The sequence below is a fragment of the Podarcis liolepis genome (assembly GCF_965112155.1).
Source record: "Podarcis liolepis genome assembly, chromosome: 1".
NCBI lineage: Eukaryota > Metazoa > Chordata > Lepidosauria > Squamata > Lacertidae > Podarcis > Podarcis liolepis.
Window position 1 is genome coordinate 75238256 of NC_139554.1, and position 22351 is coordinate 75260606.

Here is a 22351-nt window from a genome sequence, read left to right on the forward strand (position 1 = left end):
CCAAGCTCAAGGTAGCTTTTTTGGGGGTAGGTGTACAGAGGACTGCAGCCCAAGAGGCTGCTGTTGATGTTCCTGCTCTATCTTTCAACCATTTCTCCAATCAATTTATACACAGCTTAATATACAAAATCTCGCAAGTGGCTGATGAAGCAAAAACTTTAGAGTGGAGTGGCTCTAAGGGTTAACTATACATGATTTTCACATACACATGTAACCCTTGGAACTGAACCCCTGTGTAAGGTAAGAGCTTACTGTATTCAAACACACACACACCCCTCTCAGAGAGTGCAGATATTTATCTTTGTACAGTGGTACCTCTGGTTACGTACTTAATTCGTTCCGGAGGTCCGTTCTTAACCTGAAACTGTTCTTAACCTGAAGCACCACTTTAGCTAATGGGGCCTCCCACTGCAGCCGCCGTGCGATTTCTGTTGTCATCCTGAAGCAAAGTTCTTAACCTGAGGTACTATTTCTGGGTTAGCGGAGTGTGTAACCTGAAGCGCATGTAACCCGAGGTACCACTGTATATGCACTGGTATACTAAAGGCATGGAAACATTAGGGGAGAAGGTAAGATAACTATATCAGTCTATCTAATTTAAATATAGCCCTTCTGCCAAGGCATTTGTAATTCACTGGGCAGTGTTTACACACTCATACAAAGATGGAAAAGTTGACACCAACTTTTTAATATAAAAGGGTAAAGGGACCCCTGACCATTAGGCCCAGTCGTGACCGACTCTGGGGTTGCGGCACTCATCTCTATTTATTGGCCGAGGGAGCCAGCGTACAGCTTCTGGGTCATGTGGCCAGCATGACTAAGCCGCTTCTGGCGAACCAGAGCAGCACACGGAAACGCTGTTTACCTTCCCGGCGGAGTGGTACCTATTTATCTACTTGCACTTAACATGCTTTTGAACTGCTAGGTTGGCAGGAGCAGGGACCCAGCAATGGGAGCTCACCTCATTGCAGGGATTCGAACTGTCGGCCTTCTGATCGGCAAGTCCTAGGCTCTGTCGTTTAACCCACAGCGCCACCTGCGTCCCAACTTTTTAATATACTTTGCAGTAAATATGGTGAATTGGTTGTACTGCCAGTACAATCCTTAGGTGGAATCTCTATACTACGTTGCAAAGTAGCCATAGACTGCTCCTTTTTCTTCTCTGGTGCAGTGATGACCTAGCCTTTACAAAAACACAAAGATTGTAACAGAGCAATCCTAGGCTTATCTGTTCAGAGGCAAGTCCCACTGAGTTCAATGGAGCTTTGTGTGGATAGGATTGCAGCCAAAGGAATTTATTCTTGCCCCACTAAGACCCGTACTGGGACCATGATGCAAGGGTGAGTCATCTTTGGAATCATTATTTCAACTTATTGCTCCTAATCTCTTGCCAGGTGACTTTTTACTCTTCTGCTGTGGAGTCTTAAAAGGAAGATTATTTTTCCTCTAAATTATATCTCCCCCAAATTAATTTTTAATTTGCACTAAGTTGCTGCTGCTTTTCATTTGTCTTTCATTTCCCCACCTGCTTATTCCTTCTAGAACCTTCCAATAACAATCGGTAGAGCAAATATTTGTACAGCACAGTCTCCCATGCCCTTTAACTAGTGCCTCAAGACATTTCCATTTCCACATGGGTTTTCCAAATGACTGGGGTATCTGAACAGTATCCCTCTCCCTCCATTGTCTACATCCCACCATTTTGCACTTTGCTTGCTATCCTTTTTTTAAAAAAAATTATATTTGTAGCCTGTCAGCACAGTTGGGGGTGAGTGGGGTGCAGTTCTGCATTTTTAAAATATTATACAGTGCCTTGAAAGGTTTAAAAAGAAGACGACAACATTATTAGCGGAATGGAAAAGATTACAGTCGTACCTTGGTTGCCGAACGACTTTTGACTTGAACGTTTTGGCTCCCAAACGCCGCAACCCCGGAAGTGAGTGTTTTGGTTCACGAACATTCTTTGGAACCTGAAAGTCTGATTGGGCTTCTGCGGCTTCTGATTGCATGCAGGAAGCTCCTGCAGCCAATTGGAAGCCATGCCTTGGTTGTCGAACATTTTCAGAAGTTGAACGGACTTCCGGAACGGATTCCATTCGACAACCATGGTACGACTGTACTTATCTCCCTCAGTGGAGTTGGAACTTAAAAAAGAGATATTCCCTTTACCTTTAGATCTTCTGCTGAGTAAGTAGATGAGGCAGTCTGGCTCAGCCTGTTACAGTGGCGTAACGTGGGGGGTGCAGGGGGGGCTGGCCACACCGGGCACATCTGGGGGTTAGGGTTAGGCAAATCCACGGGTTAGGGGGCGCAAATTACTTGCCTTGCCCTGGGTGCTGGCAACCCACACTACGCCACTGGCCTGTTATAATGGCTCCCCCACCTGTTATAATGAGCTGAACATGCCATACCCTGCCCAGCACACAAGGGACTAAGGATTATAACAAGATTGGTGGGGTGGGGGTGGAAAAGGGGAGAAGCAGGTTGGAAAATCCACACCTGTCTAGAGAAGTTGTTTCCTGTCATGAAGGAACAGCTATAATTAGTGCAAGTCAAACAGCTGTTAGGTACGGGGGGGGGGGCAGGATTCCAATTTTGGCAACCCCAAGGCTCTTTCCAGCAGAATTCCTTTTAAGAATGTAGCCTTTTGGATGTGTGTGTTTTTTTAAAAAAATAAGATATCGCCAAAGCAATTATCCTTTTCTCTAATGTGGCTTGTGGGCCACTTGCCACTTCCCTCTCCCTCAGCAGATCCAACAGTCCCTTGAGGGGCTTGTGCCAGCACAACTAAGCAGGTGTGAATAATCTCTGGCACACTTTTGGAGGAGAGATGAAGGTTCTTCCTGGTGCTTTGCAGGCGATTCCTCCTGGGCAGGTGGGTCATGAATCTAACAGGGGTGGGACACCTGCCTGCAGTAGCTGGGGCTGCAATGAATGCAAATCTTACCTTTGTACAGAAGGTTAGTTTCCACCCCTCTATGTGGACATGTAAGATACAGGGTCAGAGTTCAAGGACACATTCCAACCAGGTAAACACTCAAGGAGGGTGTGAAGCCAGGCCTCTGAGTGTGGCCTGGGAAGATTCCTGATGGCTCTGCTTAGCTCCAGGCCACAGGTTCCTCACCCTTGCTTGGGCAGTTAGCATGTCATTTAGATGGGTAACATTTCCTCCTTTGCAATTACTCAGCAGGAACAATTGAGCTGACCCTTCATCACACACACCTAGATTTCACTTTGCCACACAGCTCTGTTGCTTTTCAATTTGTGGAAAGTACTACAAGACTACTCCTGCTAGGACCCATGCAGTAAAGTTAGTTATTCCCACCCTCTGACCTTTTCATTATGCCATGCACAATTAAAGAAACACCAGTCAATACCTATACCTACAAACAGATCAGAATCACATCACCACATGCACTGGAAAGATGCATGGAGGGACAGAAACTTAAGGTTGACAGGGTGCATTAAGAGGTAATTAACATGCATTAAGCCATCTCAACCTTGGGGAAATATTCATATATCCACTTACGGATCACAGATTCCTCTCAGCTAACTGATTCTCCTAAACGCCATAGGTGCTCACTCCCTGGGGCCCTAGGTGCCCGAGCACCCACAAAATTTCCCATGAAGGGGTCAGGTACCCAGATATTTTGGTGCCAGGGTCATGCACACTGCATGGCACCCACCGCCCTGGGCACCCACAGTCACAGGGCCAAGCTGGCACTCCTGCTAAACTCCATTAGACATCACCCTCAACTAGCAATAGTAAGACCCTTTTCCCTTTTGGAAGAGTCTGTGTGGGATCAAGAATATTTATTTTTTTACTGGGGTACAAATACTTACACAACTGTGTTAGCCTTTTCTCATAACATGGCTTGCTTGCTAGAGCATTTATGCCTATTTTACAGTGCAGATATGGGTGGCCGGGAGGTGCGGGCTGAGCAAGCAACAGGATTCCTACTTGACCCATTCCTACTTCACATGACCTTTTCTGTGCCAACAAGAGCTCATATGCCTGTCAGCATGGCAAAGCAGCCTCATTTACTTTCCTCCATTTGCTCAGTCTGTTGCTCCCAAGGTGGCCCACCATACATTACAAGGGTAATGGAGTAACTGCCAAAGCTGCTTCTATATGCCAGGTGTTCCAGGCCGGGGTATAGGCAGGATTTATGTTGGGGGCAGAACAGAGCTATCTGCAGTGCTATTGGTCAGTTAGTTAAGTATTTTTATTTATTTACTTGATATGCATGGTTCCAGCAGCAGCAGCAGCTGCAAATATGTAAACAATTTCCCATGGAGGACATGCCGTACTGGTGTAATGCTCCTGTAGGCTTGGGGGATGAAATGCAAAACAGAATAGGGCAGTTACCTCGGTTGGCTATAGGGTGGTGCTTATAATGCCAAGGTCACAGGTTCGATCCCCATATGGGTCACATACATCTTCCTGCATTGCAGAGGGTAGACTAGATGCCCCCTGTGGGCCCCTTCTAACTCTACGATTCCAATTCTATGATAGGGTGCACCGGGAGGTGACAAGTTCCTTTTTTAAAAAATCAGGAATTAGACTGCAGCAATTCTAACAGCAGCACAAACCATAGCTTCTTCAATCTTCTGCCCTGGCACCCAAAAGTTGCAACAGGCCTTTGGGAATTGACTGCTTTTAATAAAAGGGCTGGTGCCATGCTGTTTTTATTGTAATTGTTGGTAAATAGATTGTGTGTGTATATAATTTTAATTGTATCAATGTTTAAATGTATTTCAATGATCGGTTTTTCTAAGTTTTTAGCAGTTCCTGTTTTTATCTACAAGCCGTCAGAGAAAAAGGGTATAAATAAACATTATATTATAATGGTAGGAGTACTACAGTAGCAGCTATAGTAAAACACACAGCTGAATGAAAATACCAGTGTCCTCTGGTGGCCACAAAATGCCTTTACAGGCAAAGCATAGAACATTACAGTAGTACAATATGCAACATGGTAATAATAGATTATTTTGTGTGTGTACTATGCTATTTAGCCCCAATAATAGAGTGCACCTTTAAGCAAAACTACATAAGGAAACGAACCATTCTTTTGCATTCCTTCCTCCTCTGAATACAAGGTTGCCAACTAGCAAGAAGGAAACAGTCCCAGCCAGGCCTTCTTCTGCATCCTTAACTAAGATTTGATATACTGTACGGAAAACAGCAGGTGAAGCTTTTAATGGCGCGGAGCTGAATGCAGTCACCTCCTGAAGGCTATGCAGAACAAAATACTATTAAAAGACCACCCAAGGGGCTGGTTCAGAAGCTAACAGTCCAATTAACTCAAACAGGCTATCCTGGAAAGTTTGGAAGAACATCTGAAAGGATGGCCACATGCCATGGATGCCTTAGCTGAGATTCCTACATTGCAGGGGGCTGGACTAGATTGACCCTTGGGGTCCCTTCCAACTCCAAAATTCTATGATCAAAGGTGTCGCGTGTCACCATGCCTTTAAAACTTTTTGAACAGTGTGAGGAAGTGTGATTTTGCCCCCTGAACAGAAAAACCCCTAATGATATTTCTTTCAAATGCACCAAAATTAAGAGAGAGAACCTTCTCTAGAAAGAAACAAAGAGGTTTGCCTCCTGCTGACAGCACAATCTTTCTGGCAAGTCTACTCTGGAGCAGAAGGCATTCAGTAGTGGGTTTAGTTATTTATTAAAGATAGGACCGTGGGAGAAACAAGGAAAAGGATTGCCACCTTCCTTTCTGACCCCGCTTCCCTACCTTCAACAGCAGATAAAGTTTCCCCGGACCCTTGCTATGCATAATGTGTTGCTGAATATATAGAAGCAGAAAAAGTGGCAACTGTAGAGCAGACATGCCTAGTGATAACCCATTCAGCTGCTGCAGGCAAGTTATCGCAAAACAGGAAAGCAAGCCCCAGATTCACTTCCTGTTACACCTTGATAAATACCAGAGGCTGCTAGCCTCTCACTTCTTCTAGTATGGCAGGACTGGGAAGCATCCTGTTCTGGTGTGGCACACGCTCCCTGTGGGGCGCATCATGACCTGGACAGGTTATCAAGTATTCCCAAGAGTAGGTCAACACACCAAAATCCACCAAGAAAGCCAACTGGAGTTAACTAGCAAGGCACAAGCTAAGTAGTTGTGTGAATCAGTTCCTTCTATCAGACTCACGGGAATCAAATGCACTTTTTTCATTTTTGCTGGGAGAAAGTGGGGGCAGAACATTAACTAGGAGGACTGAAAAAAGCAAAACAGGGCTTTCAAAGAGTGGAGTGCAGGCCCTCATGAGCACTACAAGAGCATTGTTCCCAAAGGCCACAGCAAAAGGAAGGAGAAAGCAGAAGGAAAGGCTAAGGGTAGCAGAAGGGAATTTTGAGGGGAAAGGAAGGAAAAGGTAGAAGGATTAACTACAGCATGAGGCCAAAGCTGCAACCTAAATCATGCCTACTGAGAAGTTAACTACCGAATTATTGCTCTCTGGTAAGGGGGGGGGGTAATAAATTAGGATTACAGCCCAACTGATAGAAATATCATGTAATTAAGACCTTCCATCCTCCTTGTCCTCCACCCTTAGCCATCTCCCTTTTAGCAATATAAGACAAAGCTTTCAATATATATGGGGGGGGGGGGCAGAAAGACATAAATGCACACTCTTTTTGTGTGTCTTGAAAGCAGCAACAAAATTCTTCAAACTTTTGTGAATAAACAATGGTCCCAAGGAGAAAAACAAAACAAAGCAACAACCCAGACCTGTAAAATAAAAGAAAAATGTGCTAGCATTAAACAAAAACAAAAACCCTGGAATGCAATAGATAGTCATAGGAATCCAACAAACACCATGTGAGGTTAAAAAAAAAGCTGAACAGCAATACTAATCCTACATTTTAAAAATAGATCAGAAAACCATTATTTGAACTCTCACCTTGCAATCAGAGTGTCCTGTTCCATCACTGCAGCAACAAAAACGTAGAACCAGGTTTTCAAGTGGCTGCCTTGTAGTGGAAGACTGAGTTAAAGGTTGCTGCTTTTGGGGTGTGTGTGTTGTTGTTTTTTTTGCTGACCCCCTTCCCTTACACCTGTGGAAAGTCCTGCATAATTGCTTGTCCTGAGATCTACTGCTTCAGCTTGGAACACTATCTGCTTGAACAGCCTCAACCTGTCCAGGACCTCTTACTTACTATCAATCCCTAGTGGATGCAGGGCTCCCTAGGCCACACCCACACTACAAAAGCTCACCTGACACACATCCAGTATGTAAAAATGTATTTCCTACACCTGTTGGGGGAGATGGCTTGCTGCCAATATCCACTGCAGCAGCAGCAGCAGCTGTTGCATATTACATGCCCTGAGCAATTCCCTTTTCCACCACTCCCAGTGTAGCAATGGAGGCAATATGAAAAGACCCATAGCAAGTTCTGCAACTGTAATGTGATTTAAATTCCTCCTGGCTTTGTTATTTGTATGCTAGGTTTACATGCCAGCAAATCAGATGTTGGTCCGGCTGCTAACCTGCCCTTCCTCAAGGCTCCAGGTAGCCTGCCTGTGAACACTTAAGCCTGCCTGTCCTTAAAAATGAATAAATAATGTAAAACAGCACACCTCCCTTCCTTTTAAAAAATAAAAGAAACATAGCAAAAATGCACTGGGGATAAGGGCAAGGAAAGTAGTTAATCAACTACCAACTACCTACAGCTGCCCTCTAGCTGCAAATTGCAGTATGTACTTGTGCCCCTCCCCCACTCCACCCTGAGCCAGCCAGACACTTCAGTTTGAAAGGTATGCTTGAATTTGATGAGGTGAGGCTAGTCAACTCTGCCTCCAGATCTACTAAGGGCTCCCACCTTAAATGTGGCCTTTAGTAAGGCATCGGCTTGGTACTTACCTGAACTGTATCTTGCTCGAAGGTGCTCCTCCAGTCACAGACGTAAACAAGACACACTGACAGCCAGTATCTTTACTGAATGAATTTATTGTTTTTTTGAACTAAAGTTGCTCACAGTTATTTAACAAGGGATACATCAGAAGGTTCTTCTTTGTCCATTTTGACTGTTAAATAATGTCAGTTTGTGTGTCCACATGTGCGTGTGTGTTTGTGTCTTCAAAGTACAAAATAGGAAGGATAACAAGAGGTATTGCTTTCGTTTATTCTTATGTCTTGTGTAAATAATCCCCTTCCTGCTTGTACTGTATGGGTTTTGCTGTATTACTATTATTATTAGTAGTAGTAGCATTTATTATTCTGTATTGAAATCCCAGCCTTTTGTAGAGGTACAATGTAACAGAAGCATCAAAATCTATACACAAGGGGAGATAAAAGAGGGGAAAGGGGCCTGAGGGTGGTGGAAGGGAAGCCTGGGGGGGAGGGAAGCAGAAGGTGGAGGCAGAAAAGACAACAAAAGCAAAAGAGACTAATTTACATCAATATCATGCAATTAAAACTGCCCCCGAACCTCCCCTCCCTCCGTCTCCAACCATCACCCTTCCTGTGTCCGACATGCACACAGCAATACAAGATAAAATTTCCAGATTAGAAAACAAAGCAAAACAAAGGAACACCTTCCCACTTTTGTGTGTCTCTTTACAAAAAAAGGGGGGGATTTCCCCCTTCAAACCTATGTACAAGAAAAATGGGTCCAAGAAAGGGTGGAGGGTGGGGAGAATCCATAAACAACAAAGAAAAATGAAATTAAAAAAACAAAAAAACAAAGGGAAGGGAAATAAGAGGGAGAAATCTAACATTATCTTTAAAAAACCTTGCAATACAACATACACTCATAAAAACTCAACAAACAACAATTGAAGGTAATAAGAGAATTGAACACTAATACTAAAATCTACATTTAAAAGATATTGGTCAAGGAGATTTACTCCTGCTGTTTTTTTTCTTCTTCCTTTTTGTCTTTGACACATATGATCATGGTTTTGAAAACCTTTGCATGTGGGCCAGATTGAGTTACACTTGGTGATAGTTGGAGAGAGAAAAAAGACAGAAGCCAAACAAAAAATGGAATATTGGTGAGAGGATGAAGTTAAGTGGTCTTGTCATCATTCTTTTCCCCTCTCCCCAAAAATAAATAGGAATCAGTGTTACCTCTACACAGTAATGAAAGCAGAAGATTTATCTAACAGCTTAAATTTTTAAATATATATTTATATATATGCATTATAAATAATAACCAAGACCTAATAATAACTTAAACACACACAAGGAAGTTCCAGCCCACCCACCCACTTTTGAAAAAAAAAATTATAAAAATATCTTGCAATACTTTTAGAAGTTTACAGTAGCTTTGTGGTTTTGTTTTTGTTTTTTAACTCGCCCATAGTGCTATCTCCTCCATATCTTGCTCTGATGAACTACCAGTGGTTGTACACACACGCGCACCCACACAGGAAGGGGAAGTTTGTTTGTTTTTAACTCTCATTTCATGTTCTTCCTTTGCATTAAAATTAAAAAAAGAACAACAAACGCACGCAACCCAAATGAATAAATAATTAAATAAATTAAATAACAAATAAATAAACGAAACCAGCAAATAAATAATACTGATATATCAATGCAGCACTAACGACACAATAGTTGCATCCAGATGCACGAGGCAGGAGAGAATTCAGCCGGCGGAAGGAAGTCCCAGTGCAGAGGGAAGGAAGGAAGGAACTGAGAGAGAGAGCAGGTTGAGGAGAGAAGCAGCAGCAGCAACGACAGTGGTGGTGTAGGTGGCAAGAGTGCATGGCAGCAGCAGAGATTGTCCTCCAACAGGTGGATTCTTGTCCCTCCTCCTCGCTGCCAGAAGCTGCGTCCCCCCCTAAGTTTCAGTGTTCTTATTTGATTTGACTTCCGTCTTGTAGTTTTTCCCTAAGTTTGTGTTCTGCCCCTCCAGCAGGCTGGGAGGGGGAAAAATTTGGAGATTATAAAAACAAAAACACAATTGGAGGGGGCGGGTTGAGGGAGTTGGGTGGTATGGGAAAAGGATCTGGGGTGGTGAAATTTGAGGACAACTTTCCTGTGGTAAAGCTCCTTAACAAAACATCGCCTGAATATGTCGTGATACCGCCCTCCCGCAGTCTGGATTTGCCAATGGGGAAGTGTGCTGTCAAGGGCAACGACGTCACTCCAGTGACTCCGACTGTGCAATTTTTATAACTGAGCAGTTCTCCAGCGCAGAGCACCGAAAAGAAAAAGTGTGTGTGGTAGGGCGAGGGGAAAAGAGGAGACCCATTTCCTGCAGTGGGAGAGGGGAGGCTGGGAGTCCCCAAACAGAACCAGTCCGTGGACAGTCTTACATCAGTGGCCTTCCGTGAACAAGTGTTCGCAGAGCACAGAAGGTGAAGCTGTTGGCTGACATGTTAACTTTTCGGGATAATTCCTGGTAGCAGAGTGGAAACAAGCGGTGGTGTCAGAAACACAGAGAAAACAGAACAAGGACAAAACAGGGCAGGGCAGGGCAGTAAATCAGAAGGTGACTGGGGTGGGGGTAGGAAGTAAAAGAAAAGAGCTTGGAGAAGATAAAGAAACCAAAAAACAACAACCCAAGATTTGCCAAACTGGGTTTGTCATCTGTGCTACCTTTTCATTCTTTTCTCATTGCTTTTGTGTTTTGTTTCAGAGAGATATATTATATCATATAAATATATATATATATGTGTGTTTGTGTTTTATATATATAATATATATATATATGTACACAGTCATTCCTTCATACAAAAGTTGTCTATAGACAGTTTTGTACTGTTGTAGCAATATATATACACATCCATCTGTTTTAGAGGCTAGCTTGCTAAAGAATACTCAGTCATTTTCGTTTGCATCTCTCCGTGTGTGTGTGTGTGTTTAGTTATTTAAACTGTTTCTTTTTCCTTTTCCTCTTTTTTTATTTAAAAATTGCATTTATTTAAGGTTGGTCTTGTAGGCCGAGTGACGAGGCCATCTTTGCCTTCTCTTTGCCAGCGGGGTACTTAGTGTCTCCTCTAGACCCATAGTCATTAGCATCGGAATCGCTCCGCTTGCTGTTTGCGCTATGCTTGGTTGGCGTGCCGGGGGGATGGCTCACCTGCCCGTTCTTCTCGTCTGAAAAAAGTTGTTTAATTACGTCAAAGAAGTTACTCAATGGGCTGCCTGGGTATACAAAACAGAGGAGACAAAAAGAAAACAAAGAAAGCAAGAGAAAGAGAAAAGAGAGAGAGAGAGAAAAGAGAGAGAAAAAAGAGAACAAACAAACAAATGAACAATGGGGTTTTAAACGAGAAGAACGTGATGAGCGGTCCAGAGCCACGTGCATGGGTGTATGTGGAGGATGAAGACAATGAGCAGAAGAGGAAGAGCATCAGGATGGGAGCGCTGAACTGCCTACGCATATGGAAAGCCTGGGGTCAAGAATGCCACACCTGGTGGTTGGAATCTTGCACTGTATAGCAAAAAGCAGAACTTTTGCCTAGAAGGGCAACTGGCATACCTAGAGAATGCCATGATGCTGGATAATACTGGGCCTACATGAAACTCCTCTGAAAAAAATGTCCTGAGTGAAGGAATTCAAGAGTAATGCAAAACCACCAAAACTCTGATCCTAAGCATGCTCTCTGGGAAGTCAGTTCTATTGCTTCCAATTGCGTTTTCTTCTAAGCACCTGTGATCAAGTATGTAATCTAAATTATGCCTCGAAGATTCAGTGATACCTCATTTGCCTGATCCGTAGCCACACGTGTACTCTTATGATCACACACAGAGCTTCTGCATACACAAGCTGCTCCCTTAACTTCAAGGAGAAGAGATTTGCTTGCACAAAGGAATTAAGCTGCAAATCTACTTTCTCCATTGAATTGAATGGGGGAACCTTTGTGGGCAGTAGAACTGTGTGTGAGCACAGGAGTTCCAGAACTTGTAAAAATACAACTTAGGATCTGTATCTATGATTCTACTCTTCTCCATCATTCCGTTTCTGTGTGATTTGTTCCAAACTTTAGGAATGCTCACTAAACTTTTTATGTCTATTTCTATCATCCGTTGCACACCAATTATGCTACTTACATTAAGTACTTTAGCTTGCATGAATTTTAGCAGCAAAGGAGCATCCCCACCCCCCAAAAGCATGTGAACACTGCCATCAACCTGTGTCAAATGTGCACAGGTAGCATCCCAATCTACAAAGTGTTCATATACCCCTGAACTATGTCTGCTGCTGTTTCCCTAAGGCAGGATTCCATACCGTAGCAGTAATGCCTAAATCCAGTAATCATATGCAACAGACAATTCATGTTTAACATTTCCACAGCAGCTCCATATGCCCCTGTGAGTCAAGGGCCCTGGATTGTCAATCCCCTCCCTGTGCACTCTTCCCACATTATCACTGAATTTAGGGACCAATCCAAACTTTGGAAGCCAACTGCTGGGCTTTGTCGAGTGGTGAGGCCACTGGCACTTCTGCAGCACAATTGTGGTGCCAGCCTGGAGCTTATGCCTTGATCAGGACTGGATTGAGCCCAATGCCACTGTGCAACAGCAGCGGGACTGGTTCAGCAGGCAGTGAACCATGGGTCAACTCAGCCTCTCCCTGCTTCTCAAATGCTTGATTTGGGTGCATTTCTTTCTGGTTGCTGCCAGGGGGAATTCTGCTTGCAACATTCCCACACATTTGGATGGTAGAAACGGAAGATACACAGCAGAGCTGTAATGCTTCAGTCACCCTAGTGGTGGCAGCAGACCTCAGTGGAGGGACAATACAACACACTCCCCAGGAAACAGGGGTCTGCATTGTTCTGCCTGATGTTGCTCATTGTGGTGTGAGATCTGGCCTTAGGAGCCTATGAAACTTATTTAAAATACTAACTAAGATGCATCTTAGCCACCATATATCTCATGTGGCACCCAAAAGAGAGTTACTGCCTCTCTTGAAAATAAGATGAATTCTAGGAAACTACCTAAGATGTATAAGGCCACGATCCGACACAGTGTTAAGTGCATTTAAGCCCACTGATTCCAATGGGTTTATGGGTGCTTAACTCTGTGCTGAATTGTGACAAGAGCGTATAACAGTTGCTAGTTACTAGAAACCACTGATGAGTCCATGTGGAATGTAGATACTGGAAGACTGACAATTCTGGGAACTTCTATTTTGTTTTAGTGAACAAAACGAAGGACTAGATATTGCCTAAGAGAACACTGGATGCAACTGGACAAGTTTTCTGGGACTGATAATTTAAATAAATAAGTATGTCAGTACCCTGCAGTAAACAGAGAAACGAAAATGTTTTACCAAGACTTGGGATTAATCTGAACAAGGGACCAGTTCAACTCAATCCAATTTTTCTTCCAGGGTATGTCCTGGAAGAGTTAACACCATTTACACCGCATCCTGGAGAAGTTCCTGGTGGGTTTGGTTGCAGTAAATCCACAGTGAAATCCTTGTTAAAATCTTGCTTCTAGCAATCTTTGTGTGACGTGTGAACAGACATACCAAGGATCACTGTATGTGTTAGTCATGCATAACAGCACAATCCGATACATGTCTACTCATGAGTAAACCCCACTGAGTTCAATGGTGCTCATTCCTAAGAAAGTGGTTGTAGGATTGCAGCTTAAGCAACCCAAACTGTTCTGTGAAGTGGCAGCCATGGCACTTAAGATCAAGTTTATTCTGGCTCAAATAGAGTCATTGTGTGTGTGTGTGTGTGTGTGTGTGTGTAACCATTGTTTATTTGCAAATATTGATTATTTTAAATATCAGTAGATACAAAAATGGCCACCAATTGCACAATGGTAAGAACTGAAGTGACCAAACTAGAAGGCAATTCTCTCTCCACTTGCCCTATCCAGCTGGCAACTTGAGCAAAACAACACCAGCCGCACTACCAGAAGGACCAAGCTACAAGCTACCAAAGTGTAACTTGGATACTCTTTACCTCTCATAAGACAGCCTTTCACACTTTTCACTTTCACAGAAAACAGTCCCTTTCCTTAGGGCCAATTGCCAGCAAACCATCAATATTAGTTTTCAATAGCAAAGACTTAGAAATCTCTGTTTTTAGCAGGCATTTATGTGCAGATCTTCCCCTGGTTTGGGAAAAAGCCACACACCCATTTGCTCTCCTGCATTCCATCTACAACAACAAGGCTTACATTGGCCATAATCCTTCACAAACCTAGTTAAGCACACACAAGACCATTGATTTCAGTGGTCTTCCGTTCACTTAACTCGGTGTTGCAGTCACAGAAATTAAGACATGGTTTGTGACTATATAGGCTATATAGGACTGATATAAAAAAGTACAGGGAAATAGTAGAAAGCAGAGCATCCTCCAGAGGTGCCATGATTAAGAACAACTGAGACACAACTGCCCCACTGTTTCTCGCATGATGCTGGAGCAAAAGGAATAATGGAGAGATAAGATTTCCAGAATTTTGAAGGGAATCAAAAGTTTTATCTCCCTCAGATTTAAAGACATAACGAACCAAACCCTGAAATTTTGCACACACGCAAAATGATATGTATACGACACTTTGTTATATGCTCTGGTCCTCATGCTCACATGTAAACAGGCTTCTGTGTGTGATTGTGTTGTTATTTTGTAAATTCCGCCTCCTCTAACTTTTTAAAAATAGCAAATTTAGTCTTGCATATTATGCAACAGCTTCTTGTGTACACTTTGTCAAAATTTCCAGCTAGAATCACACACACACACAATAGATGTGTGTGTTAATTACTAATTTATAGCAGAAACAAGTTTAAAGACACACATCCCTCTGCACTGATTCTCTGTAAAGTGTTTGTAAGGAATGAATATGGCAGAGTCTTGCTCTATAACAGCAAAAGAAGGCAGACAGAGGTTGTTGTATGCTTTAAAAACAAGCAAACAACAAAAAACCCCTCACTACTTTCTGGAGGTAACTGAATATGTACTACTCAGCCTAACTTTGCATTTTTCTGAAAAGGTCCTGTTCCATGCAGCTGCTAGAGACAGCCACTGGAAGAATGGCGTAACTTCAGAAATAAATATGAAAACGGTAACAACAATGGTAAAGTTGTGGTTGTACTTCTGCTATGCATGAAATGGTCGTGCTGGAGTAGTTTGTGAGATAAAATGACATTTCCTTGATCTTTTAAAAATTATCATTCCAAACAAGTACAACATCTGACATACTGCACTGGATGGACTTAATATTAAATATTTTAGCAGGAATATTTACTATTCAAATTATTCCAGAGGTGTTTTTTTTTGGGGGGGGGGATATTGCTTTTACAGTTGCCTTACATACATCTCCTGCATTTTCCTAATTTGCCCTACAAATCTGTGACCCTCCAGATGATATTGGGACTACAATTCCCATGACCCATGACCATTTCTTTTTATTTTGCAAACTGCCTGGAGAATTGAACTGATGAGTGGCCATATACATTTAAATAAGAATACATGATAGTAATAACGAGGAGCCATGCTGCCTGGGGATGATGGGAGCTGGGAACTCAACAATAACAATAACTAGAGAGAGAAAGGTCCCATAGCCCTCATCTACAGACGTCACTAATCTCTGCTCAGCCTACATTACCAAGGTAGCAGTTTACATCACTTGACAACACGCTAACCCAGCTGCCTGACAGAAGCCCATTTCCTGCTAGCAATTCCCCTAGCTCCTGTACATGTCTAAGGAGAAGACCATGCTGCTAGAGTCTTCATAATTTCTCTCTCTCCCAAACAGGTGGAGAGGTATTGATTATGCTTGGCTACATTTTTGTGACGTCAGTGCCATCTCCAAACAGATTTCAGCTTCTAGAATTACAATCTAATCTGTAAAGTTATACTCAAAGGAAATTATCTAGGTTTCTGAACTCTCATAACGCAGTTGTATTATAAATCACCATCATCTCCACCCATCATATCTTTATGGTGGTGATACACATCTATACAGAAACTTTGGGTCGCAAGGTAGAAAATAGACCTACATTGGCCAGAATACTAATTCCCATTACAAATGTCTCTCTTCTTCCATAGTCTTCTGCCTTACCAGTAATCAGACATTAGCACAAGAAGCTCAAGAGTCTTGTGAAATAGCATGAGAGAGATTTAAAGCTCATGTACGAACATGATCCTAGAAGAGAAAGAAGAGGAATGCAAGTTTCACCCTTAGATGCCCCTCTGTGGTTAAGTTGGATTCTCACGTGGCTTTGGACCCCATGCCTTCACACGCTAAATGGAACCAGTAAAAAAAAAAGTGAAATAAAGCGCAAAAAAAGAGCTACAAGTGCTGCCGAGAAGGGTAAAAGAACGTGCATGTGTTTTTGAACTATGAGCTGATCAATTTATTCAGGAAGATCAGAGGCAAAAGGAAGTGCAGAAAAAGCAGGCAGAAGAAAGGCAAAAGGAGAATGGATACTGAGCTGTTTTCACAGAGGAATATAGAAGACAACCAGGAACCAAGAACATCAGTACTATTTATGTAAAAATGCAAAGCACTTGCCAAAATTCTTAGAGGATATATATAATTTTAATATTATGTATTTTAATCTTAATACAGGGTCTATACTTGCCTAATTCCCCTTTGCATTTTCAAACACTCTCAATCATCTGGGTTGCCCTTCTTTAAAATACAAAGAAGGCTGACCTTTGTCGCTACTATATTAATCAGAATTTTTAGATGGAATATCAATGGGGTCTACGAGAAATCTTTGTGAAAGTATTCCCGGGGGCTGAAAGCAGGAGAACCTGGGATTGATGCATTCAGCACTTTCATTTGTTTTTACCATGGCACCCATGTTGGGAATGAAATAAATGTCCTGTTAGTGGCGGGGCAGGGGGGAGGGGGTAGAGGGAATTAACCTGCTGGCCCTTGGACAATTTTGTCTGCTGATTTGCAAACAACCAGGGGCCAGGTAATCACAAAATTGAAGGTTCTCATTCATCCTTTCCTTTAATGCATCAGTAGATGGGCTTTAATGAATAGCAAATTGTGTAAAAAAAAGGGGGGGTTATTGCATGTATCTTTGAAGTTCTGTGGTGAAAGCTAACTCATGTTAAGTGTCAACAGTGCTTTTTTTCTGGGGGAACACAGGGGTACACATACCCCTAAACATTTTGTGAATCTACGTTTGGCCCCATTGAGGGGGCAGCATTTCAATATGAGTAGGAAAATGAGAGTACCCCTAAATATATTTCTTTAGAAAAAAAGCACTGAGTGTCAACCACTGTGAAACTGTCATGTTGGTCACCACAACTAGGTTTTGTAGTGCTGTTCAGTGCAGTGCAGTGCAGTGGAAAAACTCAGTTTATAGGTATTTAGACTCATGTGACAAATTAGTCGTGTGTCAGTAGACTATGAGTGTAAGTCAATAAAGTTTTACTCAGAGGAGACTCAATGAAACGAACATGACTAAGTTACGTCCATTCATTTCAATGGGTCCACTCTGGGTAAAACTCAGCTGGCTACCACTCTGTGCATGTGTTTTCCTTCTTCTACATTATAAGATCTTTGAAGCAACTCTTGTTTTCTGTTATGCATGCAGAATACTTGTCCGCAAGAGTATACTGTAGCTATGCTGGGGCTGGAACACATTAACAGAATGTGTTTGAATCCCTTTGCTTGAGAAGTTGTAGCCTAGAAACCCAGCTTGGATTACTGGAAAGTCATTGAAATATCAGAATATGTTCAGAGAGGAATGCACCCTCTTGAATAAGCTGGTCTGATAACACTAACCAACCTTCTGAATAGAAATGCATAAGGATAAGTAGTTCCAAAGAGCAGAGGATAAAAAGAATCATAGCTACAAGGATCAGTTTATGAGAAAACGGAAGTGATGGATGTTGCCTGAGTATCAGATAAGGAGGCAAATACTTGGATACAAAGGAAGTGCCAAAGTCCCAAGGAAGCAGATTAATACCAGCCAATTCATGAATGTAGCAGAGATGCTACTTAAGGCCACAAGGAAAGCACTGCAACCAAATGTAGTCCAAAACAGAAGTTTCAAAGTATGAAAGAAGACAGTATCCAGATGGAGAGTGTAATAGACACTAGTTCTAAATATATTCACCATTTGTTAGGAAGCTATTGTGGCACAGCAAGATCAATGTTGCAGGCAACTTTGCCGAAGAAGCCAACATATTTTCTTTTGCTTCGGTCAAGTAAGAGAAATGATGCGCTTGCCTTCCTTTTGATGCCATATACATGGATAGATCAAGAGAAAAGATGGTGATGTTATTCAAATTTTGTTTGGAAGTTGATGATGTTAGAAACTTGAATGGGAAGGGTCATGGCTCAGTGGCTGTACAACTGCTTTGCATTCAGAAGGCTCCACATTCAGAAGGCCTGCTGCCAATCAGCATAGACAATACTGAGCTGATAGACCAATGGCCGGACTCAGTATAGGGCAGTTTCCTTTCAGAGGCTCCACCTTACCCTCAAAAATGCAAGTGGAAACCCCTCCTTAACTTTAGCTAAACCCTTAAGGTCATATCTCCCTCTAACAGACCAACACGTTTTTTTTAAAAAAAATCACTTGTCCTTGAGGTCTTTGGACATAAATAAGATCATAGCAAGCAAATAGCCTATGCTTTTCTCATGAGAAAAGTTTTGCTCACTCTCTGGTTTTGTTCACTGTAAATGCCTACTCTTAGGAAACATGTCATATTTCACTGAAAAGATGATTGGGGAGGGAGGTGTTGTCAATTTCAAAACAAAACAACCATCCCACAACAGTCCAATTTTTACTTCTGGTATTATTCCTATATCCATAATTTTTCCAGAAACCTCAGTGTATCTCTGTTACCACTCTTTCAGCTCTTCCCTTAAGGCCCCTTATCAGCATTCATTAGTAAGGAATTATAAGCACAAAGAAATGATGCCAAAGTCTGATACACTGTTGGGAGAGCTCAACTCTGACCAGGGCCAATGGGCCTCCTTTATGATGAGAAGTCTTGTGGTGGCCACTGCCTCCATTTCTGGTATCCCCACCTCACAAATGATGATACAGAGTTAGAAAAGGTATTGAAAAGGGCACATAAAATAATGGCAAGATAGGGACACCTTCCCTAAGAAGAACGGCTAAAGCATTTTGAGTATTCAAACTTAAAATGTCTAGGACAGGAGAGGGAACTTTTTTTGACTCCATGGGCCAGTTCCTTATCAGGATCAGTCTTGTGGGTCAAATGTGACAGGCGGATGGGATCACCCACCTGTCAATTTTGTGATAATAACATGATTGAGAGAGTGGGCAGCCACACTCACCTGTTAAAATCCCTTGCTGGAGAGCTGTTAAAATGCAGGGCAGGGGAGGTGCTTTGGAAAGCAGTTTGGCAGTTTAGCCCCTGCTCAGCATGCACCTCTCAGGGAAAGGGATAAAGAAGCCCTTTCCCAAGGAACAGCCTTCTTTAAGGGGTCTTTCCCCCCTCCTCTTGGGAGGCATGACTTCTTTGTGCGGTGATCCAGAAAAATACTGGGTCTGTGTGATTCAGCTGCAACCACCTCTTTCCAAGGGAAATGCACATGCAGCGAAAGCAAGCAGACTAGGCATTTTTCTGCTGTGTTCTTTGGCTGTGTGTGCCTGTTCTGAAGAGTGAGCAGGCGCACTTGACCAAACTAAGCATGATTTGTCCACTGCATGTCAGCTGTGAAGTGGGGGTTAAATCCTACAGCGCAGAATTGTGCCAAATGACACTAGGCAATGGTAAATGTTCTTACACCCAGTGGCTAAACTAGAAACAGAAATCTACAAGTGAATGGCACCGTTTTCTAATTTCAGACACCCTTTCCTCAATATGCTATAGGCTCAACAGTACAGGAATTGCAGAAAGGCCCTGTGACATGTGTCAGGGAGCCATTACAAAGCACACCCTCTTGAGCACCTGGGAGCATCAGATCTCCTTCACATTTTGTTTCCCACAACCAACATGGGTGGTGAACACCAGCGCACCCAGGCTGCTGTGCAAAGTGTGAACTGACTCTTAGTAAATTTGCAAGTCATTTCTGAGGGAATATATTTTAAGGAATTCTACAAAGGTTTCATTTGTGTAAGTTGGATCCAGCTGCTAAGTATCTGAAAATCTGACCCAAGGCATTCACTGTGACATTGAAACCAGTAACACCAAGGAAAATGTCAGGATTTAAAAACAAAACAAAACTCCTCATTGGTAGCCATTCTACACTGTAGTGCAATTGTAACAAAACCCCTTTCTGTCCATCACAATGAGTTGCTTAAAACATAGTAAATTTAGGCCAGCACTGCGTTTCCAATAGTGATCAATTCCTAATGCACTATAAAAGGCACTCATCTCAGTTTACTGGCTGAGGGAGCCGGCGTACAGCTTCCGGGTCTTGTGGCCAGCATGACTAAGCCGCTTCTGGCAAACCAGAGCAGCACACGGAAACGTTGTTTACCTTCCCGCCAGAGCGGTACCTATTTATCTACGAAGCATTAATAAATCACTTTGTTCTCTGTTGTTCACTCCAGCAATTTAAGGTCAAGGAATACAGTGAGCGTGTCTTGTCCTGAACTTCTTAGGCAATTAATTTAGCTTTTGAAAAGACCACTACTCTTGTCTTGTTTACATAGTCACTTGAAGCAATGCCTAATTGGCAGACATGGTCACATTTGCTTACAGCATCAAGGAGTAATTCAAAGTCTACATAAAACTGAAAGAAAGACTATCCAGAATCCATATACCTCCTTATTGTCACTAGGATACAAGCCAATGAAAAGAATACTGTGGCTCACTGTAGTAACTCATTTGGGCTGAGCCACAGGAAGCACAAGGTGATCGGGACAACTCAGAAGTAATAAGCATGGAGGAGCAGCTTATTCTGATCTGTAAGATTCCCTCTGTAAGCTAAATTGGAACAATGGTATTTATATAGGGTAACAACTACAATTTAACATCCTTCAAAACAGTTTGGAAATCATCAGTTAAGTAAGGAAGTCCTGGCTATGCTGACTATACTTCCAAAGATGAAAAAGAATTTAACTGTGGAAGGATGTGTGGATCCAGAATTGGCTTACGGACACACCGTTAAGACCGTGCTCATGGAAGACAATCTTACTCAGCCACGAGTGATCGCCAAAGAAGAGAGAAATAGAAGGACACTCACAGCAGGAAACTGCCAATAAAGATAGCTGGATTAGAAAAAATATAACAGGACACCTCTTAGCCATGAAGTGTTCCTTCACAACTGAAATAACAGATTTGCATACCAGCCAACAAGCTCAGGCGTCACTTTTTCCAACTCCTATGCTTCTGGCCACTTTTTCATTTTAAAAGTGCTGAATAAAGAATTAAAGCGTTTATCTATTCATTTCTCCAAAAGTAGTGAAACTTCCTTAAAAGTGCAAAACTATTCCAACCAGGGGAAGAACTGATGGTGACACTGTGGGGTGGGATGAGGCATCCAATCTGCGCAGTGCATAGCGTGCAGAACTCAGCCCTAGAGAGGAACATGAATGCTTCAAGAGAATACAGGGACCCCAAACCTAACCACTCTATGCCTGCTATATCTGCCCTTCTTCCACATTCCACATTTTCCACACTTCTTGTTCTTCCCTCTTTTCTTATTCTCCTTAAGAGAGTATCTTCAGGTGTACTTTCTCCCAGATGCTTTGGGATTTCCACAGAATACAGCATGCTGTATTATTCATGCCTGTTCATTAACTTATAATATTTATTTTTTAAAGGTGGATCTCATTAGTGTCACAATGACGATTATGTCACTATACCTGTGTTCCATGGCAAAGTGACAAAGGCAGCAACCCATGTCTAATAGCTAGCCAATGGCAGCACAATGTCCATTTTACTCTTAGTGCTTCAAGAATCACGAAGTAGATCTTAGGTTTCTATGTAGCTAGAGCAAACAGGAGCAATTCAGCAGAACTGTTTCACATCAATAGCTCTCTGTTGCTGAAGCCCATGGGTGGGAAACCTGGAAGCCTGTAGGTCTGATTTGGCCACTGAGGCCATCCTCATCCCAACGCACCCACCTGTTACTCACCTGATGTCGCATGAGAGCCACGGCTGCTAAGGAACTATTGGAAACCTTAGGGTGTGCTTCCATTGTTCCTTTGCAAGTGCAGCCTGTATTGAGTCCAGTTTAAATTTTGCAACGGTGTCATATGTCATCAGGTGATTGACAGCTGCATAGCTCTGCCCATCTGACAAATGTGGTTGGTGCACTGGTCATAACTAGATCGCGCCTGCCACCTGAAAATGGATCCTCACAACTGCTAAAGTCAATTGGTGATTGCTCTGGGTTGGTGCACCATGTGAACACCTTGCTTGTGCCAGCTACTGATTTCTTCCACAAATGGGTGCTCTAGGTTGTTCCCTTTGAGCAGAAGCTGCAGTTCTGTACACTAGCACGGCAGCAGCAGCAGCAGCAGTAGCAG

General features: G+C 42.7%; 1 protein-coding gene across 17 annotated transcripts in view; it reads right to left on the bottom strand.

Annotated features, from left to right (window-relative positions):
• Window positions 1-7945: 7945 nt before the first annotated feature.
• BRSK2 (BR serine/threonine kinase 2) overlaps window positions 7946-22351 on the bottom strand; it is a 407365-nt gene continuing 392959 nt past the window's right edge. For 6 of the 17 annotated variants that reach the window (XM_083505290.1, XM_083505299.1, XM_083505301.1 and 3 more), the window contains one exon: window positions 7946-10363. In XM_083505290.1, coding sequence (XP_083361416.1) covers window positions 10344-10363 — 20 coding nt within the window. In that variant the 3' untranslated portion in view covers window positions 7946-10343. Of the gene's footprint in view, window positions 11113-22351 lie in introns of all 17 variants that reach the window. The other 11 variants (XM_083505285.1, XM_083505298.1, XM_083505295.1 and 8 more) reach the window with 5 other exon arrangements.